At 42.3% G+C, this 23,587-nt stretch overlaps 1 protein-coding gene across 1 annotated transcript; it reads right to left on the reverse strand.

Annotated features, from left to right (window-relative positions):
* Nucleotides 1–936: 936 nt before the first annotated feature.
* Nucleotides 937–11,560, reverse strand: LOC308301980 (immunoglobulin-binding protein 1-like; the record flags this gene model as incomplete). The annotated part of the gene is made up of 6 exons (XM_080746125.1): nucleotides 937–1,107; nucleotides 3,887–4,041; nucleotides 4,736–4,917; nucleotides 6,644–6,749; nucleotides 8,992–9,174; nucleotides 11,328–11,560. 5 exons carry the CDS (start codon nucleotides 11,558–11,560, stop codon nucleotides 3,930–3,932), a joined length of 816 nt encoding a protein of 271 aa, XP_080602251.1. The 3' UTR covers nucleotides 937–1,107; nucleotides 3,887–3,929.
* Between the last annotated feature and the right edge of the window lie 12,027 nt (nucleotides 11,561–23,587).

Here is a 23,587-nt window from a genome sequence, read left to right on the forward strand (position 1 = left end):
AAACATAAAATTGAATATCGTTTCCCTTCAGTCACTTGCAGTGCAACACAAAACATCAAGCCTATCTATAACTTAAAGGGATATAACACTTTCAAAACTTTTTTTTCGTCTAATCAGGCTTGTATGAACACCCTGAACAGTTTTTAATTTGCTTCATTCAGTATTTAGATATTTGATGTAAATGTTACCACCTCCAACACGCCCAGGCCCTCTCCACATACACACCCATTGTAACTTCAAACTCCATTTTAACCATGATAGATTCATTAAAAACACCCATTATTTTTTCTGGTGACTCATAATACCCTCCTAATACGTGAATAACTTTTTTCATTTATTTTCAATAAAATATTATTGTATTTAATGTTTTCCATTTTCCCAAAGAATTATCAAAAATAAAAGAAAAATGTTATTGAAAAAACACGGTCTGCTCACGTATTAGGAGGGTATTATGAGTCACCAGAAAAAATAATGGGTGTTTTTAATGAATCTATCATGGTTAAAATGGAGTTTGAAGTTACAATGGGTGTGTATGTGGAGAGGGCCTGGGCGTGTTGGAGGTGGTAACATTTACATCAAATATCTAAATACTGAATGAAGCAAATTAAAAACTGTTCAGGGTGTTCATACAAGCCTGATTAGACGAAAAAAAAGTTTTGAAAGTGTTACATCCCTTTAAAACAGCATAAAACAACATAAAGAAATCATCAATTCATCGTGCAATCATCGGCCAAGTTATTCATTCTAAAACGTTACCAACACACACACACACACACACACACACACACACACACACACACACACACACACACACACACGCACACCTAGGTAAAGAAGTGCTATGGTGCAATCCTTTACAAAGTTACCACAAAGTTGTTTACGGTGAGCCTCAGCTTCAAGCTAACTGTGGCTAATATGGGAGGCTAACATCTGCTGCTACCGTGTTGTGTTAGCAGACACAACAGCTCTGTTCCTGAGTTCCTGTCCTTCTTGATCCCTGGTGCAGCAGCGGTGCTAATCCACCGTCAGCTCCTCATTGTTCCTCCACCCACCAGCCTCCATCTCTCTTCTCTCTGTCCATCCTAGCGCTGCTGCTGCTGGACAGAGCTGTGGACAATACTGACGTCACCAACTCTACCGATGGGACGTCATCATCAGCAGGGGAATCCCTGCCTGAATCCCTAATGGGGGGGGGGGGGGGGGGGGGGGTTCCCCACAGCACAGGGTTCCCCCAACTATATGCTGGACTCAGCTGTAGCCAACCATGCCATCACTAGCACTGATTATATGGAGTAGGAAAAATTCCCCCTTCTGGGGTTGTGCTGCTCACTATACTCACTCTGCAGTCCAGACAGTTACAGCATAACATTGTGACTGATTGATTGATTGAAGACTTTATTAGAAGTTTCCATAGGAAAAGGTACAGTTTCATGACGGTACAGTTCACTGGTACAAGGTCTACTAAAAGGAGATCCATGAAAAGACTAAGCTTATTTCCACTGGAAACCATTGAAGTATCTCATATAACATTGAATGACAGACAAATAGAACACAGTACTATGCAGTAGATATGTAAAGAAAAACAAAAAAGAAAACAGTAAGTCTAAACAAACAGTATATACAAAGCCGGCAGGGGAGGGTAGGGTTGGGCTAGGTTCATTTTTTTACCAGTTGCGAACGGCTGCTGCCTGTAAGTGGTTTTTCAGGGCAATTTTAAAGGATGCTAGTAGTAGTGATCCACACTCCTTTATAGCCTTCGGTAAGGCTTTCCACATTTTGGTGGTATAGCAGAAAAACGAGTTTGACCCTTTGTTGGTTTTTACTCTGGGTTGGAAGTGATCTGTGGCGCTCAGGGCTCGAGACTAACGGCATCCCTACGTCCCAGGGACTTAAATATATGTGTTCGGGACGCAAATGAATCTCCCCTGGGACGCATTCGGGACGTAGAGGATTTTTTTGAGCCAACGGCGCATATCAATGTCACTGCTCAAACCATGGTGTGCAAACTCGCAGCATGAGACTCACAGAAAATGAATAGGCTATGATGTAAACAGAATGTTTAAGAAGTTACCACAGGCAGTGCTGATCATCCTTTTCAGGTACTTAGTTGCTAAAATGCTGCGCAATTTGAACAGACTGTCTGGGTTACAACTAGTGGAAAATAGCCGATCTACAAGCTGTGGCTGAGAGATAAATCTTAGCATCCCCGCCCCCTGCTTCGCCTCATAAAGAGTAACGTTATATGATTTGGATTGTGATTATTAATGAAAATGTAAAACGGAACACTGTCAATGCACCAAGCACAGACACATAGCCTACGTTTAGTGAGCAGCACGAGCAGTTGTTTGGATATTGGAGTAGGACACATTGTAATTAAATCAACGGTTTGTTTAACTTTTGTCATCTCTATAAACCTATAGCCTATATTCCCAATTACAAGACGTTATGTGAATATGTTCGTCTAATCAACTTCATCACAACCAGCCGTGAGCCGTGCAAGCTGGCATTCATTTTACAAAGTTCCCGTGCCGTGTGGCAGCTTATTTTCTCCAGTCCAGTAGTGTCTCTAAAACTCTCAAAAACAACCGGTCCACTCATAATAAATAACTCCATTTCGGCAGCAGTTCATCTGAATCGCTTGCTGTGAAGCACAGAGCAGACTGCACGCGTCTGCACTCTCCACTCGATGAAGCGTGGATGGCACTGGTTATACTTCTTTCAGTACGAGTACGACGGTGTTGTGCGGTGCGGTGAGCATATAGACGATCTAAAAGCCCTCAAAGCCCTGAGGATGCGCGTAGTTGTAGGGTTGTAGATTAGCGCGCAACACGTTCGTACGGACAAAATACAAACCCAGTTTTACCGTAATTCCTCAAACAGTCGTGCATGATTGGTTCTTTTGTTTACCGTATATGACAATCACACCAGCAAACTGGCTGAGGTAAGATTTTTAGAAGCCACAAATGACAGTATAAAAATAGAAAGGATTGTCAAGCCAATTTCACCAGCAGCAACAACAACAAAAACAACAACAATAACAATAATAATACATATTATTATAATAGTAATACTAATAGGCCTGCAATAATTTATTATTATTTTTATTATTTTTTGGGACGGATTACATTCATTTGGGGACGGTTCAATTTGTATTTTGGGACGGTCCCGGGACGTAGGTGAAAAAAGTTAGTCTGGAGCCCTGGTGGCGCTGCCTCTTGTGTTATAATTATGGACATCCTTAATGTTTATAAAGTATTTTGTGGCGGCCGTTTCTCGGAAAGGAATGTTTTTCATGCTAAACCAATGCTTAAATTAGATTCAGAATCCCGAAAAACACATAGAGCCCTCACATGCTACTTAAAGCATATATTTATTTTTTGTATTATTGTACTGTATAGTAAAGTCTATGAGTGCCTAACTTTGATTGGCCCCCACAAGTTTCCCAAGACAAATCTGCGATGCCCCTATAGCCAAAAATGTTCCATATGGCATGTTCTAACTGTGTGCGAAATTTCATGCTTCTTTCATAAAGTGCACGATTTTTGCCTGAAACGCTCTGACTATATGTCAGTGGTTCTCAAACCTTTTCATGTGAAGGACCCGCAAAATGATATTTATTTGGTCACGGACAGCCATATCAAAATATTTAGTTCCAGGGACCCCCCAGAAGCAAAATTTGAGTTACAAACATTCGCTTTGAAAATACATATATTCAAAGATTTGCACACATTTCCACGACTTTTTTCAAAAATAGCAGATCTACAAGCTCGCAGCGCGTGCTGTGAGCTTGTAAATCTGCTATTTTTCACTGGTTAAAGCATTCAATAATTCTAGGCCTAAATGGGTTAAAATAAATGTGTGTGACAGTGTGTGCGTGTCATGGTACCTGCACAGCGTCTTTGGTGAGTATGAAGGGCTTCATGGGGGGTCTAGCAGGGTGGGGGGGGGTGCGGGGGTCCGTGGCTCAGGGACCCCATCCTCTTCAGGATGTCCATCTCCTGGTCGATGCTCTCCACCTCCTCTAGGGCCAGGGTCACCCACCTCCGCTTGGGAAGGACCAGAGCGATATTAACCTTTATCCTGATAAACTAAACTCTCACCATAACCCAGGGTCACCCACCTCCGCTTGGGAAGGACCAGAGCGATATTAACCTTTATACTGATAACTAAAAACTCTCACCATAATCCTATCGTGGAGCTTTCAAATTATTGTGAAATCGTCGTCCGTCATGCACTGGGATCAATTCACCTTTTATTTGCCGAGCTGCATATCCGGTACCACTTAAACCCTCTGTAATTGGTAAATGATGTACTTGATATACTGTCTTTTTTCCTACTCTCTACTAAATGTCTTTGCCAAAAGATAGCCAATCTACAAGCTCACAACGTGTCGCAATATACCACTTAAAACCTCTATAATTGGTAAAACAAACCTGTAAATAACATACTTGTGACTGTCTCTTTTTTTCCACTCTATACCAAATCTTTTAGCAAAAAATAGCAGATCTACAAGCTCACAACGCGTCGCAAACGCAACACATTTTGAGCTTGTAGATCAGCTATTTGTTTGGCAAATGTTCTGCCCGCAGGATAATTAACGTTGCAATAACATCGTAAATCACAATGTTTTGGGGCTCACAATAATGGTGAGAAATCTTAATAACACCGTCCCATCCCTACCTCCCGACCTGCATCAGGTAGAAGCTGCTGACCGTCTGGTCATCTTGTTACCCACCTCCTGACCTGCAGCAGGTAGAAGCTCCTGACCGTCTGGTCGTCAGCCTGGCCGTTCTCCACCGCTCCTCTCATCTCTGCTATCCTGCTCTCCGTCTCCTTCCTCTGGCGGTAGCGCTCCACCTTGGCCTGCCTCTGGGACGCCATGGCAACGAGGTCTGGAGCTCTGGGCGGGGCAGAGGGCTGCAGAGGGGGGGGAGACATCAATATTTACCACCGCAAATTTTAGGTGTAAAGCTTTCCACCTCAAGTCAGAAAATAATATAAGTGAAGGCCATCATAGTCAGTCACGGTGGAGTCCTATTCACTGTGACTGACTGGTCTAGATCAACCAATCAGTGAACGGGGTGAAGAGCCTATCTGTCTGATAGTAAAAACAGAGAGATGTGTCGGGACTCACGGTGGAATTGTGGAAAGCTCTTCACCGCGAGGAATGGCGTAACGTTGTAGTTGTATGACTCAAAAAGACTACACCACGGTGGATAGCTCTTCACCACGGTACCGACTCTGATAGGGACTTAATGTGTCTGTGGGGCAAAGACTTGTCCTTGTTCATAGCAAATTCCTCATTCCCACAATTACAAGCTCACAACGCCTCGCGCTGCGAGGCGTTGTGAGCTTGTAGATCTGCTATTGTTGGCAGATCTACAAGCTCTAGATCTACACAGTTCTCAGAGTATGGACACTAGGGTTCAAGTTGTTAATATAAAAAGGATTGGAAGAATTGGAGGACCCCCTGTAGTAACTCTGAGGTTTTCTTCAGAATATATACGACTAGGCCTGTCACAATTAATAGTCTAATCACGATGAATTTGTTTCCACGTTGAAAAATGTTCATATATTTTCAAACTTAAAAAAAGAAATGTGGAAATAGCAGATCTACAAGCTCACAACGTGCTGTGAGCTTGTAGATCAGCTATTTCCACTATCAATGTTCTTTTTTAAGTATAAAGTTGTAAAATATGTCAGTCGTGTCTTTGTACATTTAGGTTATGTGTCATATCTGCCATGTGCAACTTCAACAGAAATGCAATTGTCAACGACAAAAACAATGAAATTATTAATCACAATTATTTGAGTGACAATTAATAGTCATATAAAATGTTATAATCATGACAGCCCTATGTATTAGGGCACATCAGGAGTCCAACTAGTACTAGTGGTTCTCAGATGACCCCCTTAACTCTGAGAGCGCCGCACAAATGCTCCCATCTATCATATAATTAGGGAGGTCAGTCAGTAGGAGGTCAGTCAGTCAGTCAGTCAGTAAATGTTTTTCCACCTTTATCTCTTCACCAACTGATCCCAAATTTCACATGGCATTGGCCATTAGCATTATACTGACGGTGACGGAGCCCGATTTCCATTTTTCACAAATTCAAGCTATTTATTAGCGTTTCTTTACCACTTCTGTTCAACACTACACCCTGTTGTCAGGGTTACGGTCCGTTCCTCCAGGCCATGGGATCTGTAGCCCCACACACACACACCAATCTCACAGTTAGGAATGTTGCAGTCTCTCTCTCTCTCTCTCTCTCTCTCTCTCTCTCTCTCTCTCTCTCTCTCTCTCTCTCTCTCATATATGTGGTTTGCCTGCATGCACGGGTCACTAATGCACCGGGTGCATTTGATGTGTGTCTTATCTTCCGACGGGTATGGCAAGCGCATACATCCCCATACTTCTATTCACCTAATTTAGCTGTTAAATTATTTGTATCCATCAAAAAATAAACACTCCTCCATGGGTTGCTCCTTACATTATGATGCTCCCACATATTCTCACACACGCACCAGTTACAGTTAATTTCTCCATAACCCACACTCTGCACATATATTGGAGCACATATCTTCAAACGGGTAAGGTCTAGTTTGGGTAAATAAATGAATAGGTTTATAAATAAAACCATACCGTGGTTGTGATGATCTCTCCAGAGCCTTCCTCCCCCTCCTCATCCTCCTCCTCTATGGTAGAGCTCTTTGGCATGGTGAACTTTGACACCTTGTATTCCTTACACCTGGAGAGAGAAATATACAGTCTGTTTCTGTAGGGAATCTATCACACCTTGTATTCCTTACACCTGGGGAGAGAAATATACAGTATGTTTCTGTAGGGAATCTATCACACCTTGTATTCCTTACACCTGGAGAGACACATATACACTCTGTTTCTCTAGGGAATCTATCACACCTGGATAGAGACATATACAATCTGGGAATACATTCACTTTCCCTGGGAATCTATGACAAATGCTGAAAGTTGAACTTTATCATACATTAACGTTATTATTATTGAGAGGGTAAAACAAAAACAAAAACAAATCTGCTCTTAAGTAGTAGCATGTGAGGGGTCAAACTAGGGGTTTTCATGGTTCTGAATCCATTGCAAGCGTTTGTTTTGTTCGAAAAAACATTCCTTGGAATAAAAAATACCATAGCCACTTTTTCATCACAAAAACGGTTTTGTGTTTGGGCCGTTTTTAGCCCAAGGAGTGTTTTTCATGCAAAAAAAATAAGAAGAAAACAAAACAATAGTTTGACCCCTCACATGCTACTTAAAGCAGATTACATTTTTGTATTTTCTCCCCCTTACATAATAAGGTTATCCCCAACTTTATGCAGCTGTCACAGATTGATTCCCCTAGGGAAACTGAATTTCAATATTCATGAGATGCGTTACTTACTAGACTTTTACAAACACATTGGTGAAGAAAACGTTTGGTAAGGATTTTAATGTTATGACTAGTCTCGCGTGGCCAGACTGTTGACTCCCGTGATTCGCAAATGTTCCCGTCATACAGTCTGGGAGACGGAAGTTCTAACTATGAGTGCGAGATAAAGCGGATGTGATGCAACCGCTCCCTTGGTGGTGTGGGCGGCTGTAGCTCAGGAGGTAGAGTGGGTTGGCCAATGATCCATGGGTCGGCGGTTAAAATCCCAGCTTCTCCTGTCAACATGTCGAAGTGTCCTTGGGCAAGACACTGAACCCCAAGTTGCTCCCGGTGAGCTGGTTGGTGCCTTGCATGGTTTCCACCGCCACTGGTGTATGAATGTGTGTGTGAATGGGTGAATGTAATGCGCTTTGGATAAAAGTGCTATATAAATGCACCATTTACCATTTTTGGTGCAGTAGCGATAACATGTCCTACTGGAAGCATTATGTCTTCTTTCTTGGGGCGTTATTTTGTCTTACTCTGGTGTTGTTGGTGTTACTTCCCTGATGTTTTCAAATGTTTTCTTAAACTATACACACATATTGTAACAAGAATATGCCACTCAAATGACTCTGTGCGAGTGTGTTTCTGTTATGTTTCCAATGGGACTACAGTTCATTAGAATGACTGTCTGTGCTAGTGTGTTTCTGTTATGTTTCCAATGGGACTAGTTCATTAGAATGACTGTCTGTGCTAGTGTGTTTTCTGTTATGTTTCCAATGGGACTACAGTTCATTATAATGACTGTCTGTGCGAGTATGTTTCTGTTATGTTTCCAATGGGACTAGTTCATTATAATGACTCTGTCTGTGCTAGTGTGTTTCTGTTATGTTTCCAATGGGACTACAGTTCATTAGAATGACTCTGTCTGTGCTAGTGTGTTTCTGTTATGTTTCCAATGGGACTACAGTTCATTAGAATGACTCTGTGCTAGTGTGTTTCTGTTATGTTTCCAATGGGACTACAGTTCAGATATTCGTCGTTCGGAAGCTGTAGTTCCAGACTCCATGCAGCATTCAGAGACTGTGGAATAGATATCTGGCTACGCGAGACTATGTTATAACTGACCTCCTCAGGAAGCAGTAGAAGTGTTTATGTTGTGACTAGTCTGGGATCACTTCACTTTTCGAGGTTTGATCCGGTCGGGAGAGGAAACCACTTTACATCATGTTGTAGTAGTCAAAGGACTACAATTTGCCGGAAAGATCAAACCGGATTCAGTTTTAACCCAAAATAATTCCCCTGCGCTCGAGGACATACTTTTAGAGCCTACCTAATAAACTCCTTGATGCGGCGTAGTTTTGCTTTTGAAAAATGTGTTTGGGATATGCATCTTTTAGTCCAACTCGTAGCGACTGGCAAGACTACACTAGGCTACTCCAGCATTTTAATAGGGATTGGGGAAACAAATGGAGGGAACCAAAACAAAGCGATGCCGCTTCTTCGGCTTGTGGTTTCCGCCTAGACCGGATCAAACTGCCCGTTGTTAACAATCACCAGGCTTTCCGTCAGAAAGCCTGGTGGGCGAGGTTATGTTATGACTGACCTCCTGAGGAAGCAGTAGAAGTGGTGTCGTGCAGCTCGTACCGCCTCCAGCCTCTTGTCTCGGCCGCTCAGCTTCATGGTTAGCGCCCCCTGCAGGGCGGGCAGCAGAAGGTACTTCAGGTCCTCCGTGGGCACCTCCTCCAGCTCCTCGTTACGGCTGAAGAGGTCCAGCTGGGATACCATCCTGGACCAATCAGAAAACTGCGTTTAGTTTACCATCCTGGACCAATCAGAAAACTGCGTTTAGTTTACCATCCTGGACCAATCAGAAACCTGCGTTTAGTTTACCATCCTGGACCAATCAGAGACCTGCGTTTAGTTTACCATTCATTGACCTGAACATGGTCCAGCTGGGATACCATCCTGGACCAATCAGAAAGCTGTGTTTAGTTTACCATCCTGAACCAATCACAAACCTGCGTTTAGTTTATCATTCATTGACCTGAACATGGTCCAGCTGGGATACCATCCTGGACCAATCAGAAATTCAGAATGTTGGGTTTAGTTTACCATCCTGAACCAATCAGAAACCTGGGTTTAGTTTACCATCCTGAACCAATCAGAAACCTGGGTTTAGTTTACCATCCTGAACCAATCAGAACCTTGGGTTTAGTTTACCGTTCATTTGTCTTGCAAAGAATGTTGCGATGGTAAGAATTTGACCATGTACAATGTTAGGCATTTATCGGGCGCTGTTAACCAGACTGACTTACATGCAAGGTAAACACAAATGCAGAGAGACTGTGTATTGCCTCAGTGATCTAAGATCACAGGTAAACCTAGCTGCAAGTAACTTAAATGCTGGTGTACGCTCGTTTTCAATAACGCAAAGTCCCGCTGCGTCCTCAGGCATTGACACTAAGGGTTGCCCGCCTGCACCCAGCAGGTGGAGTTTGCTTTCAGGTTTCCCGACCGGGCAAGTGCTCATTTGAGAGGGGACGCAACCATCTATAAACACAACACCAGATATCTGTCTAAACACCTGAACGTGGCCAGAGCGCTCTGTCTTCTGGTCTGTGGAATGTAAAATAAGAGAACTGTTTACCCATAATGTGCTGTTTTTACTGTTGCTATACTTTAAAATATAAAATAAGAAGTGTGAAACCATAGACATAATATTCAATCATATCTCCCGTTACTGTATGTAGGTATTGAGCTATGAAATGTTTTAATTGCACAGCCCCAGTAGGTAAAGAAAGCGGCAATTAAAATCTTACCTATCATTTTATAATTAACCTTTTGGGCAAGTGGGCATGAGCTTTGGGCAAGTAGAACATGACCTGTACTGTCTCTGAGACCTTAGTGTCAACCCCTGCTCCTGCATAATGTGACATTTAGAACCAGGTGGTACACAGGACCGTTGAGTGATTTCCCACAAGCGCTTCCAAACTCCAACACTTTGCAAGAAATTATTATAGGATTATTCAAGCTTTCAGTAAAAGCTGTGATGTTAGTGAGTTTAACATTGTTTAATACAATCAGATAGGACTTTTTTTTGCTTGGATGTATGGGCTGTCAGCCTGTCAATCGTTGATACGATTCTAAAAGAAACTAGAGTTGCAAGTTGCGGCTAAGGTAAACAATGAACCTAGTATCATTCTAAACAATCTTATCAAATTAATAATCTGTACATTGTAATAATAGGACACCACGTAAATGATGAACCTGGCATGGAAACGATCGTGACTATGACAAAATAATTGCAATTAGACAATTATGTAATAATCGTGACAGCTCTACCTGTTAGCAGCCTCCAGTTTACCCAGCCCCAGCCAGTAATAATGTAACCATTGTAATGTAGTGATAGAAATGTAATATTAACAGTAATAACCTGTTAGCAGCCTCCAGTTTGCTCAACCCCAGTAATAATGTAATGTGTTAGTAGACTAGTAGTAGATAATACAGTAACTACATTTCATAGAGATGTCTTTAATGTAATGAGTAGTAGTAGATAATACGGTAACTACATTTCATAGAGATGTCTTTAATGTAATGTGTAGTAGTAGATAATACAGTAACTACATTTCATAGAGATGTCTTTCTGAGATTACGGCTCTGGCTTCCTCTTATCTGATGTAATATGAAGTAATATAAACCTGTTAGCAGCCTCCAGTTTACTCAGCCCCAGTATTAATGTTATGTAGCAGATATTAACAGTGGGGACCGTACCTATGTTCCTCAGGTTCTACTGTATGTTCCCCACTTACCACCTAGACCTAACCTTAACCCTAACGCTAGTGAATGCTAACCTGGTGAATGTTAACCTGTGGGGAACACAGAACCTGTGGTACAGAGGGAGGACCCCTTAACGGTGATAGTGATTATCATATATATAACCTGTTAGCAGCCTCCAGCTTGCTCAGCCCCAGGCGGACCTTGTTCTGGACGGCTGTGGACCCTGAGGGGTCCGTGGTGGAGTCCACCTCCTCATAGAGCCTCCAGCCCTCTGTCAGGAGGTCCGCCAGCCTGGGGGGGTCCGCGGCCTCTGGTTCTGGTTGTATGGAGGACCCCACAGCAGAACCCTCATCATGATGATGAGAGCTGCTGCTGTTTACCGTGCTGTCCGCCATCTTGGTTTGGTTTCACGCGTTCCGCCTCGGCTTCCGTAGAGCTGCTGGGTCATGTGACCGACAGGCCACGCGGGGTTGCCAGAGAGAAAGAAACATGGAAAAACAACTCTATGGGAAAAACAAGCAACTGAGGTCTGTGAAAACATACCGCCAAAATAAAAGTCTGTGTTTCCGAGGCGAGTGACGGTTGAGTGATAATACGACTGCAAAAGTGTTGCTATTTATTCCAAAAAGCTTTGTACCCTATTTATACCCTGTATCTATAACACTAGAAGCTCGCCTGTATTTATAACATGTAGGCCTAAAGACACGATGTGACAACAGCAGCTTTGTTAACTCAATGCTGTAAAGTGTAACCTCTCAAACTCCTTTGCAATAATAACATTATTGTCCATCACATTTTGCATCACTGTACAGCTTTAGACAGCTTTAAAGCACAACTCATACCCATTTATTCACTCTTGCTTTTGGCTGATTTTAAATCCCCATGTTTTTATGTTTTTACTTTTAGTTTTTAGCTGATATTATTCTCATGCATGTCCGCATTATTTGGCAAATGTTCTGGGGTCCTATGATCAAGTTCTTATTGAAGTTTAGATTTTTTTTTCTTTTTTTTTTGTTTGTTTGTTTTTCTTATCTTTTCTGTTTTATTGTAACCATGTTCTGTTTGCACTTTAAAGCACTTTGAGCTGCATTTCTTGTCATGAAAGATGATATAAATACAGTTTATTATTAATAAGAAACAGGCCCTCCAAAACTAGCCTGACTGCTAGCGTCAGACTCAACACACCACCCACCAGCAGGGGGTGGTGATGTGCGGACTGAAGTATCAGGCTACTCCAAAACCGCAACCCATCTTCTTCTTCTTCTTCTCCTCCTCGTCCTCCTCCTCCTCCTCGCCTATGTGAAGTCAGCTGCATTAGCGTTAGCTGCAATAAGACTGCCGGTGCCGATCTCTTCAGAATAAGAGTACCCCTGAGGCAATTGAAAAATGTTGAAAAACGAGTAATTGTCCCATGATATTCACATTCAAAATATAGATTAAGCATTAAAACGAACACACACAATGTTAATTGTGTTTCTGGGTAAAAAAAAAGTTTTATTAACATTAGAAAAACATTATAAATGGATAAATGCAGTTCACTGGAGTGCATAGCCTTTACAAATTGGGCACTGGACAGGAGGCGGCTCTTTGCGTCGGCACTTTGGAGACACGCACATGTTCGGGGAGACCTCCTCTATCACTCCACACTCTCCGCTAAGCAGGAGAGGTGTAAAATCAATTTCTGTTGGCTGTCCAGTGCAGCCACTCGCTCAAAATAGTGACATTTTCAGGCATTTTCAAACTCTAGTTGGCGCTGGAGAGCAGACGGCTCTTTGCGTCGGCACTTTGGAGACACGCACGCGTTCAGGGAGACCTCCTCTATCACTCCACACTCTCCGCTAAGCAGGAGAGGTGTAGAATCAATTTCTGTTGGCTTTCCAGTGCAGCCACTCGCTCAAAATAGTGACATTTTCAGGCATTTTCAAACTCTAGTTGGCGCTGGAGAGCAGACGGCTCTTTGCGTCGGCACTTTGGAGACACGCACGCGTTCACGGAGACCTCCTCTATCACTCCACACTCCGCTAAGCAGGAGAGGTGTAAAATCAATTTCTGTTGGCTTTCCAGTGCAGCCACTCGCTCAAAATAGTGACATTTTCAGGCATTTTCAAACTCTAGTTGGCGCTGGAGAGCAGACGGCTCTTTGCGTCGGCACTTTGGAGACACGCACGCGTTCAGGGAGACCTCCTCTATCACTCCACACTCTCCGCTAAGCAGGAGAGGTGTAAAATCAATTTCTGTTGGCTTTCCAGTGCAGCCACTCGCTCAAAATAGTGACATTTTCAGGCATTTTCAAACTCTAGTTGGCGCTGGAGAGCAGACGGCTCTTTGCGTCGGCACTTTGGAGACACGCACACGTTCGGGGAGACCTCCTCTATCACTCCACACTCTCCGCTAAGCAGGAGAGGTGTAAAATCAATTTCTGTTGGCTTTCCAGTGCAGCCACTCGCTCAAAATAGTGACATTTTCAGATTCTAGTCATTTTTATACACCACGCTTCTTTATACGGCTTAGCAGAGAATAAACAAATACAGACGATTTAAAGTTAAAAAAATACCCTTTTATTACTCATTGTTAATAACAGTGTACACTTTCACTGGAAATGAAAACATAACATTTGGACTGAAAGGTTACTTTAATAGTTTAGTAATCACAGTTTTGATCAATTTACTATGTGTGTGTGTGCGCGCTAATAATGGCAAACATTATTCAAACACAAATCACACAAAACTGTTCAATTAAAGGTGCAACATGCAATGTACCAACAAGTGCAAACACACTCAAATGTAAAAAGCAATAAATATATGAAGTGCGACATGCTTTGTACCAAAGTGCAAACATCACTCAAATGTAAAAAGGCATAGAACATGCAATAAATGTATAAATGAAGTACAACATGCTTTGTACCAAAGTGCAAACATCACTCAAATGTAAAAAGGCATAGAACATGCAATAAATGTATAAATAAAGTACAACATGCTTTGTACCAAAGTGCAAAAATCACTCAAATGTAAAAAGGCATAGAACATGCAATAAATGTATAAATAAAGTACACACACACACACACACACACACACACACACACACACACAAACACACACAAATTGATCAAAAGATAGATGTACGTACAGTATATAAAGCATGCAGCTCAGTCCAAACATCGAATACATAGTCCTGTGATCTAACATTTGTTTTAGATAATCACAGTAAGCACAGTAAGACTGACAAAAATCTGACTAAAACAAACCCCAAAGGAAGAAACGCAAGGCCAAAAAGAAGTTCCCTGCTGGTGTCTTGGGAACATCAGTTATCTTGGGGTCCCTCACAGCCTCCATTGGTGACGTTCTCCTACAACATAGACACAACAGAGCTTTTTAGGTAGTTTGTCCAACATACAGTAAAACTCAGTATATGCTTATATGTACTCAGAGCAATAACGTTCTGCTTGACAACTCATACATAACACAATCTTGCTTTTCACGCTCGCTTTTGAAAATGTTGAGGCTCACATCAAACAGAACAGCTTTGGAAAACAAGCAGGTGAAAATACCACAGCTGTTTTGATCGGTTTGTTTTATGAAATTGAGACATCTGTTATAGCACTCATATCTAAATGTGATTCCCATACCTCTACCATGCAATGCAAAGTACTGTAAGGTTAAGTATCTTTGCAGTGGATTAAATACCTTAACCAGTTCTTGCTCATATACATCCAAAAGGCAGGAATCCATTATCACAACATCTAACACTATGCAATCACCAGTCACTGTTTTATTGGAGAAATCTACAGCAATGGCTCCCCAATGGACCTCCCCAATGTTGACGGGCAATATCACCAAATCATACTTCCACCAATTGTGTGATGCTCGTGGTACATCTGGGAGGACACTGATGTGATCACACCAAAGACTCCTTAACTGTTGGCTTGCAAAAGTGCTGGGACAAATATATGAATTTTTGGAGCCAACACTAGAGTCCAAGAGCTTATGGTACTCATCGATAATTCTATCATTCAGCCACCCATCATTCTTCACACAAGCAAAGTCTTTAACTGAAAGACATGATGTACGAGTTTCCTGTAGGTTTGGAATGGGCTTCACTTGTGTGTCCCTTGCATCTGTCCGTGCATTTATGTTTTTGTTTAACCTGCTGAAAGTTGATTAGTTCCACACTATTGGTTTTCTCGTATGACACAACAATGAAACTAGCTGTGGTCAGTAATCTTTGCATTACCTCAAATTCAAAGCATTCTGTTTTTTCGGATGTATTTGTCACATTATGCCATTTCTGGTCTTTCCAGGTATACACAGCAGGTGACACATGTGGTGACTTGTCAAAAAATGCACAAAAGCTGGACACAGCATAATCATTTTGGTGGTACAGACAGGAGAGATTGAATGTTTTGGGAATTTCTGTGCCAGCTATCTTAACAGGAGAAGTAAAGTCTGTGGGCTGTGAATTATTTTATAGTTTGATAATCTGTTTTCCTGCTTACATGTTTCGCATTTGTCACGTTGACCAAGAAATAGTTGTTCAAATGTGTCCGAGATGCCTTTTTGTGACACTTCAAGTGGCTCTACTATCAGTTGTGACATGTTCCTTCTAGATGGTACAGCCTGGTCACCACATAATGTACAAATGTAGCGACCAAGACTTTTAAGGCTAAGCAGATCATTTCCTAAGAAAGCAGCTCCAAGTATTTCTTTCACAAAGCTGTCTAAAATGGTCCATACGACTGTTCTAGACAATTGCTGAGACACTAATGACACTGCATGCGTGTTGGCCACTTCGATTTTCTCAAGCGCATTTCTAAACATTTCTGACTGCTTGGCTGCTGACTGCTTGGCTGCTGACTGCTTTGCTGCTGCTTCAAGCCGTATGTGACCTGTTTGGAAAGAACATAACATAAGAACCTGTACATGCATTTGAAATTAAATAAAACAATTACTTTTAAGGATATCAATTAAAACATTTGCAAAAATAGCAAATGCGACACGTTTTGAGCTTGTAGATCTTCTATTTTTGGTATATGCATTGTGGCCCTCTGGAGTGTGTGTGAAAATGTAGTGGCCCTCTCCAGCACCAACTAGAGTTTGAAAATGTCTGAAAATGTCACTATTTTGAGCGAGTGGCTGCACTGGAAAGCCAACAGAAATTGATTTTACACCTCTCCTGCTTAGCGGAGAGTGTGGAGTGATAGAGGAGGTCTCCCTGAACGCGTGCGTGTCTCCAAAGTGCCGACGCAAAGAGCCGTCTGCTCTCCAGCGCCAACTAGAGTTTGAAAATGCCTGAAAATGTCACTATTTTGAGCGAGTGGCTGCACTGGAAAGCCAACAGAAATTGATTTTACACCTCTCCTGCTTAGCGGAGAGTGTGGAGTGATAGAGGAGGTCTCCCCGAACGCGTGCGTGTCTCCAAAGTGCCAACGCAAAGAGCCGCCTCCTGTCTAGTGCCCACTAGAGCTTTTGGGGGCGTTTTCTTTTTTTTTTTACATTGAACTCCTTACATCCTTGTTCCATCTTTTACTTAGTACATTTTACCTTTCACTATGTACTTGGTCTCCGGCTTTTTCACTTCAACACCAAACCTATTGCCAAAAATAGCAGATCTACAAGCTTGTAGATCTTCTATTTTTGGCTAAAGTTCTCCTCAGAAAAGGGATGAGAGGGTTGTCCATTTATTCTAAAAGAATGGTCCTATCACACATAGATTTGGTGCCTTTCCCTGTAGTAATTCTGAGGACCCGATAGGGGTCCTGGACCCCCTGTTGAAGACCCCTGGTGTACATGCACACTCAGTGTATTTTCATTACTTACATTAATATAGCCCATAGTAGCCTACCATACATTACATCTGCCCAATCTAAATAAACAGATAAAGTAAAATTGATAATTAAGTAACTGGACCTCATTAGATGTAGCCTACTTGTGTCAACAACCAATTGAAGCTCTTCTATGGATTACAATAGAAAGAATGGAATTAACTTGTTAAGTGGCCTTTAATGGCTCGCATACCACGAATTTCAATCTGAAAGAACCTGGAAAATGTGTTAGGACAATTAGAAGTACACTAGTATAGAGACATACATCATACACGTATTTCTTAAATACATTTGTGTCTTTTAAATAAACATTATTTAGTTGACTTTTATTTTGAAGGCTGGAGCTTCGCTTAATGCAGCCAGCTGCCAGGCCGGAAACGCTAATGCAGCTGACTTCACGGACCTCTCCTCCTCAAGGGACTTTACAGAAAAACAATCCGCTTATAATATTAAGCAGACATGGCAACACAGTGGGGCTACACCAGTGGTTCTCAACATGTGGGTCGGGACCCCCAGGCGGGTCCCCAGATGTTTAGCTAAATGTTAACATTGTTTTCACTCAAAAGTAAACAGACCAAAATACAGTAAAGGCTAAGTATCTTCACATTTTAAAAAATACAATTTGAGAACTTTTAAGACCTTTTTTTGTATTCTCTGGTTAAACATTTGGTAAATTATCAAATATTTTGAGGCAGAAATTGTGAAAATAGCTGTTGCGAGGGGAGGCGTTGTGAACATAGATCTGCTGTGTTCAAAATAGAACATATTAAGTCAAACTAAATGTAATGCCAACTCCTACAATTCCAAGTGCTTGTGCAGGGTTAGTTTATGATTACTTTGGGGGTACCTCTACAGACTCCACCTAAACCCATAGCACTACTGTAACACTCCCCTTCCCTCAATGACCATCAATGACCATACATGAAGCTAGATAGCATTTATTTTATTTTATTTTATTTTATAGGGTGTTTAGAAGTTAGGTGGTCTACCTTTATATATATATTTTTTTTCTAGATTGATATTCCTATGCATTTGTTATATTGTTGTTCATGTAGGCCTACTGACATATTATCTTGCTTATTATAGTGATGTGTATTACCTGCTTATTAAATTGCTTTGGATTAAAAGCGTCTGCTAAATGCCTAAACTGTAAACTGTAACACTGGTTAAAACCAGCATGTAGTGTAGTGTAAAGTGAGACTGAGAGAAGAAGCAAACAGCATATTAGGTGTGTCTAAATAAAATTAATCTATGTTGCATTCAAAGTAGCCTCGGAAACCCAGACTTTTATTTTGGCGATTCAGACAAGCAGATGTTTTTAAGGCAGACAGGAAGTTTGTGTTTTCCAACGTTCCTCATACGTAGAGTAGAATAGAATTCAGAGGGAACCTGTTTCCATTGCATCAAGATAAAGATGACTGAGACATCTGAATTTAAAAGTTCAGTTTAGAAAAGTTCATATAGAAAAGCGCTATAAAAATGCAATCCATTATTATTGGGTTATTTGGTTGTCTGACTCTGACCATGTGTAGGGTGAAGTGTGAACACACTATGGTGCCCTACACACTACAGGCGGTTGCCGTCGGGGCTGCCGCTAGGATCAGCGGTGGCCGCACCGCGGTGAAAACTTCTTAACAGATATATTTTCCTGTGTTCTGTTGAATTTTGTGCATGTTTGATACTTTTATCAGGCTTGCTTTACTAGCATGGGTACAATTTCAGCCTTAAAATGCCAAATGTAGGTGTACAGATTTGATGACTGAAGCAAAGTAAGACATCCTTAATAATGACTTCTCATCTGGGGGTCCTCCCCCAGAAAATATTTGACATAGTAGATGTAATTGCCAATCATCCTGGGAAATCCAGGAGCATTGAGGGGTTACACACCGTTTTTCCGAAAGACCGCTATTCCGAACGTAGACTTCCATTGTTCGGAGTAGCGGTGGTTATAATTTGTATATAAGACCCCGCTATTCCGAATAGCCTATAGGCTATTATTTAATATTTAGTCCATATCGTCCGTTCCGTTCACACCGTTCGAACAGTGTTTATAGGCGCAGTCTTTTCTGCTTCCAAAGTGTCTCTCTCTCCGTCTCGTTCTCTCTCTCTCTCTACGTCTCTCTCTCCCCGTCTCTCTCTCCCCGTCTCTCTCTCAGTCTCCCCGTCTCTCTCTCTCTCTCTCTCCCCGTCTCTCTCTCTCTCCCTCTCTCTCTCTCCCCGTCTCTCTCTCTCTCCCCGTCTCTCTCTCTCTCCGTCTCTCTCCCCGTCTCTCTCTCTCTCTCTCTCTCTCTCTCTATATATATATATATATATATATATATATATATATATATACGTAAATCACCAATTAATAGCCTGGCAAACTGCCGCTGGGTCTCATATATCTATATTTTGCGCAATAAACGCCTGGTGAAGACGCTCGCGTATATGCGTAAAAGCTCCAGGCTATACACCAAGGCTACACCAAGGAGGAAAAAATAGAACCGATCCTATTTTTAGGGAATGCGTATCCCTAATTCCCTATCCCGAGAGAGAGAGAGAGAGAGACGGGGGGAGAGAGAGAGAGACGGGGAGGGAGAGATGCGTATCATATATTCAATGTTATATGATAGGCCTATACTTAAAGTGTGGTTCCTGTGGAAATAAGCCTCGGCTTTCTAGGATCTCCTTTTAGTTGACCTTGTACCAGTGATTTGTACTGTGCTGAAACTGTACTTTTTTCTATTGCAATCTTCTAATAAATTCTTCAGTCAATCAATCAATATCCATGGTTCGCGCTATCCATACGCCTGGTGTAGCCTGCTGAATTGATAGGCTATATACATTGGATCTATCCAAAACGCACATACGCGCGCACGCCCCGCATACGCACTGACGCGCGCAAAACGGCTTGGTGTTGTAGCCCGGCCAGCGCAAATTCCCCGGTCTCTCGCACACGCACACGCACAGCCACAGACAGCGCACGGCATGCATGCGCGTTTTCTGGTGTAGCCCGGCCGGCCCGTCACTGAAGTCTATTAATAGCGCAGCAAGCAATAGGCTAGTCTCCCTCCACGACGGTTAGCGATCTGGATGTATGGCGCTGCCATCTTCTTATCACGGCCGGACTACACCAAGCCGTTTCGCGCGCGTCAGTGCGTATGCGTGCGTATGCGGGGCGCGCGCGCGTATGTCCGTTTTGGATAGATCCAATGTATATCAATTCAGCCGGCTACACCAGGCGTACGGATAGCGCGAACCACGGATACGCATTCCCTAAAAATAGGATCGGTTCTATTTTTTAAGCACGCCCATAGGCGATTCTAGCCTCTTCCAGCAGGGGGTGCACGACCTCTATTACCTCATGCACGCGCCCGTGCACGACGTTCGCGTGCGCGCGAGGCTCGCACGCGAAAAAAATTGCGGATATTAGCGGTTTTGTAATGTTGTTTTAGCGGATTTCTGCAGTTAATTTTGTACCCAAATGTAACACAATATAAACAAAAAAAGTGTAAAACAGGTGCTTCTTTTTCTAGACACCATGAGCATGTCTAGTATAGGATTTATTTACTTATTTTGCAGACAGAGGCAGCAAAGCCAAACATCAAGTTAATCATCATTCATCAAGCAATCAAGCAGTCATTTACAGTGTCAAATAAGCATTTCACAAAAACAAATAGACACATCCTTATTACACAATGAACTGCAGCCTCCGGGTTTTGACACTTGCAAACCTTTCAATTATTTTCTGCACTTTAATTTCGTGTATTTTCTCAATCTGTAAAATGCCTATATCTGACACTCTTTTATCAGTCATGGTTGTCCGTAAATACGTTTTTAGTTGTCTCAAAGTAGAGAAACTGCGCTCAGCTGAAGCACTCGTAACTGGTATGGTGAGGTACAGTGTGTAGACGTGTTTTAATGTACCAAATGAATCAGAATTATGCATTCCCTTCTCTTGAAAAAAAAGCAAGTTTCTTTTCAAACAGTGTCGTGTCCTCCATTTCTTTTTTTTTGCGCACATTCTCTTCCCTGTACATGGAAGTCATTACAGAGATTTCAGCTTTCAGAACATCTGCATCAAGAGTGTATGTTTGACATACGTCTGTCACACTTTTTTCTGAAGGGCTATCTGAGGTTACAACATCAGCAAGACACTGGAGGATATGAAAATCGTTTTCAGAAAAGCGCCCCTCAAGCTGTTGTATGAGTGTGTCCAGTGTTCTATACAGAATATCACATCGGTAATAATCCGCTGCTGTGTTAAACACTGATTTGCGTGGCACACTAGGACCAGCAAAACCATTTCTTTCACAGATCTGACTAACATACTGGAAAACCTGAGAAGCAAACTCTCCCCCTCTAATATCCTTAATGGTTTTAACAGTCGCTTTTACTGTTGCAAATGCAGTGTCATATTTGTAGTTTCTTGTCTGCAACAGTTTATTTAGACTATCTGTCTGAGTTAAAACCCTGCGCATGAAGACCATACAGTAAATAAAGCTGAAATCGTGGATATTTTTAAGCAGTGAATTTGCTTCTACACCTGCTTTATCATTGGATTCGGCTATTTCTTCTAGAGTATTAACGAGTTCATCATAGTTATCTAACACTCCTTTTATAGCCTCCAAACGACAATTCCACCGGGTGTCACTGAGCGACTTGAGTGTTTCAGCCCCGCCTGCGAATGGTTTACTAGCTGTCATTCGTTCGAATACAGCGTGGCGCTTAGCACTGCCCTCAATGAAATTCCTTAGTGTCTGAAGTGTACCAAAAGCATTTCGGACTGTAGGCACATTAGAAACCATGTCAACAACACATAAATTCAATATATGCGCATGCCAATGAACATAGAAAGCAAGGGGATTTTCTTTTAGGATACGGGATGCAACCCCTTTATAAGGACCACGCATACTGGCTGCCCCATCATAACACTGGCCCCTCAGAGCGTTTATATCTAAGTCCAATTTTTCCAGTGTGTTTTTAATTAAAGCAGCAAGTGAAGCACCATCAGTCAGCTCTGTACGATAAAACCCAATGAAGCGTTCATTAATCTCTAGTGATTCAGATACATAACGGAGAATGAGAGCAACTTGTTCATGTTTTGACAAATCCATTGTTTCATCTGCAATTATGGAAAACACACCTGCATTCTTAACTTCAGATACAATTTTTCCTAGCACTTGTTTAGCCATTAAATCAAGAATTTCGTTTTGAGACTCACTGTTGACGTAGGTGTAGCGCTTCTCTCTCAGGGTAAACATCCGTCTAATTAGTTCACTGTCATTTGAACGCAGTTGCATGAGTTCTCTCACATTTCCTTGGTTTAAAGAGTCCTCGCCTTCATCATGTCCTCTTAGAGGTATTCCCTGGTGAGCACAGAATAAAACCGTCTGAATGACGGCTTGTAAATAGTCACGGTTGTCTTCTACTAATGCCCGTCTCTGGGTATCCAATTTTGACGCGACGCTTCCCTTCTCCAGCGACGCCAGGTATCCCTGCCATCTGCCCGAGGCATCAATGTGGTTCTCTCTTGTAGAATGGTCACGAAAAGTTTGTTTAGCCTTACTCCATGCCTGAAACCCTGTAAATTCAATTCAAATTAAATTAGCTTCATTGGCATGAGAAAACATAGATTACATTGCCAAAGCATTAAAGCAATATAACGAAACAGTTGAAAAAAGGGAACATAATAGACTATGCACTTGGAGGGAGTACAACAGCATTGTGTAAACAGAGATGTGTCTTTATTTACCTGTCCTCCTGAAAGCTTGCTCGGCTTTCTCAGAACCAAAGGCCCGACATGGAAAGCAGAACGCCCGGTCATGGCGCACGCTATACTCCAGCCAGGCAAAATCTTTAAACCACTCCTTTCTGAATTTGCGTTGTTTTTCGCCAGCGGTCTTTAATGGACATTCTACATCTTCTGGCTGATATGGACCCAAAGCCAAAAACTGCTTAGCTTTATCCGGGCCATGGCAAGGGTCTCTTTCATGAACAAAGTTGGCTTCATTTGGCTCCTCTGGGTCTGGGCCTGGGCCTGGGGTTGAGTCTGGAGTGGGGCTTGCTTGCTGTGGAGGAACCGGGGCCCCGGCCTCCGGCAACGGCGAGCCTTCCACAGTGATGTCGGTGGCTGGATCACTGCTGCTGCAAGCTCCGTCCACCTCCTCTGGTTCGCGTTCATTAGCATTACTGTCAGTGTCGAGTGAACCCGTGTTCACATTTCCTGATGATGAATTATCGGTTGTGGCACTGGGTTTGCTCTTTTTTATAAAGAATTGGTCAATTGTCTTTGTATTTATAGTTCGTTTCGCCATTATTGCTGCTCTGCCGCTGTATCCATATTGTTTTAGGCGGGCGGAAACAGATAAGGAAATCAAGGAATTGTGGGTCATCATATCAGAGCCGGCCAGCACAGGTGTTAATCTCACAGCCCACCCACAGTGCCTGCCAAGTCTGCCAACAGCGCCGTCGCCAAGCAAGCTGATAGGTCTTACATTGCAAGCAAGCAAGCTGAAATACTTGCCCCTCCACCTCTCTTTTTGCGCACATTTTACAAATCACGATCACTGTTTTATTTAATAATTATAAAATAAAGTTACACCAGTAAGACTCCCTAATCGGG

This window comes from Nannobrachium achirus (genome assembly GCF_963921795.1).
Source record: "Nannobrachium achirus genome assembly, chromosome: 17".
Taxonomy (NCBI): Eukaryota; Metazoa; Chordata; class Actinopteri; order Myctophiformes; family Myctophidae; genus Nannobrachium; species Nannobrachium achirus.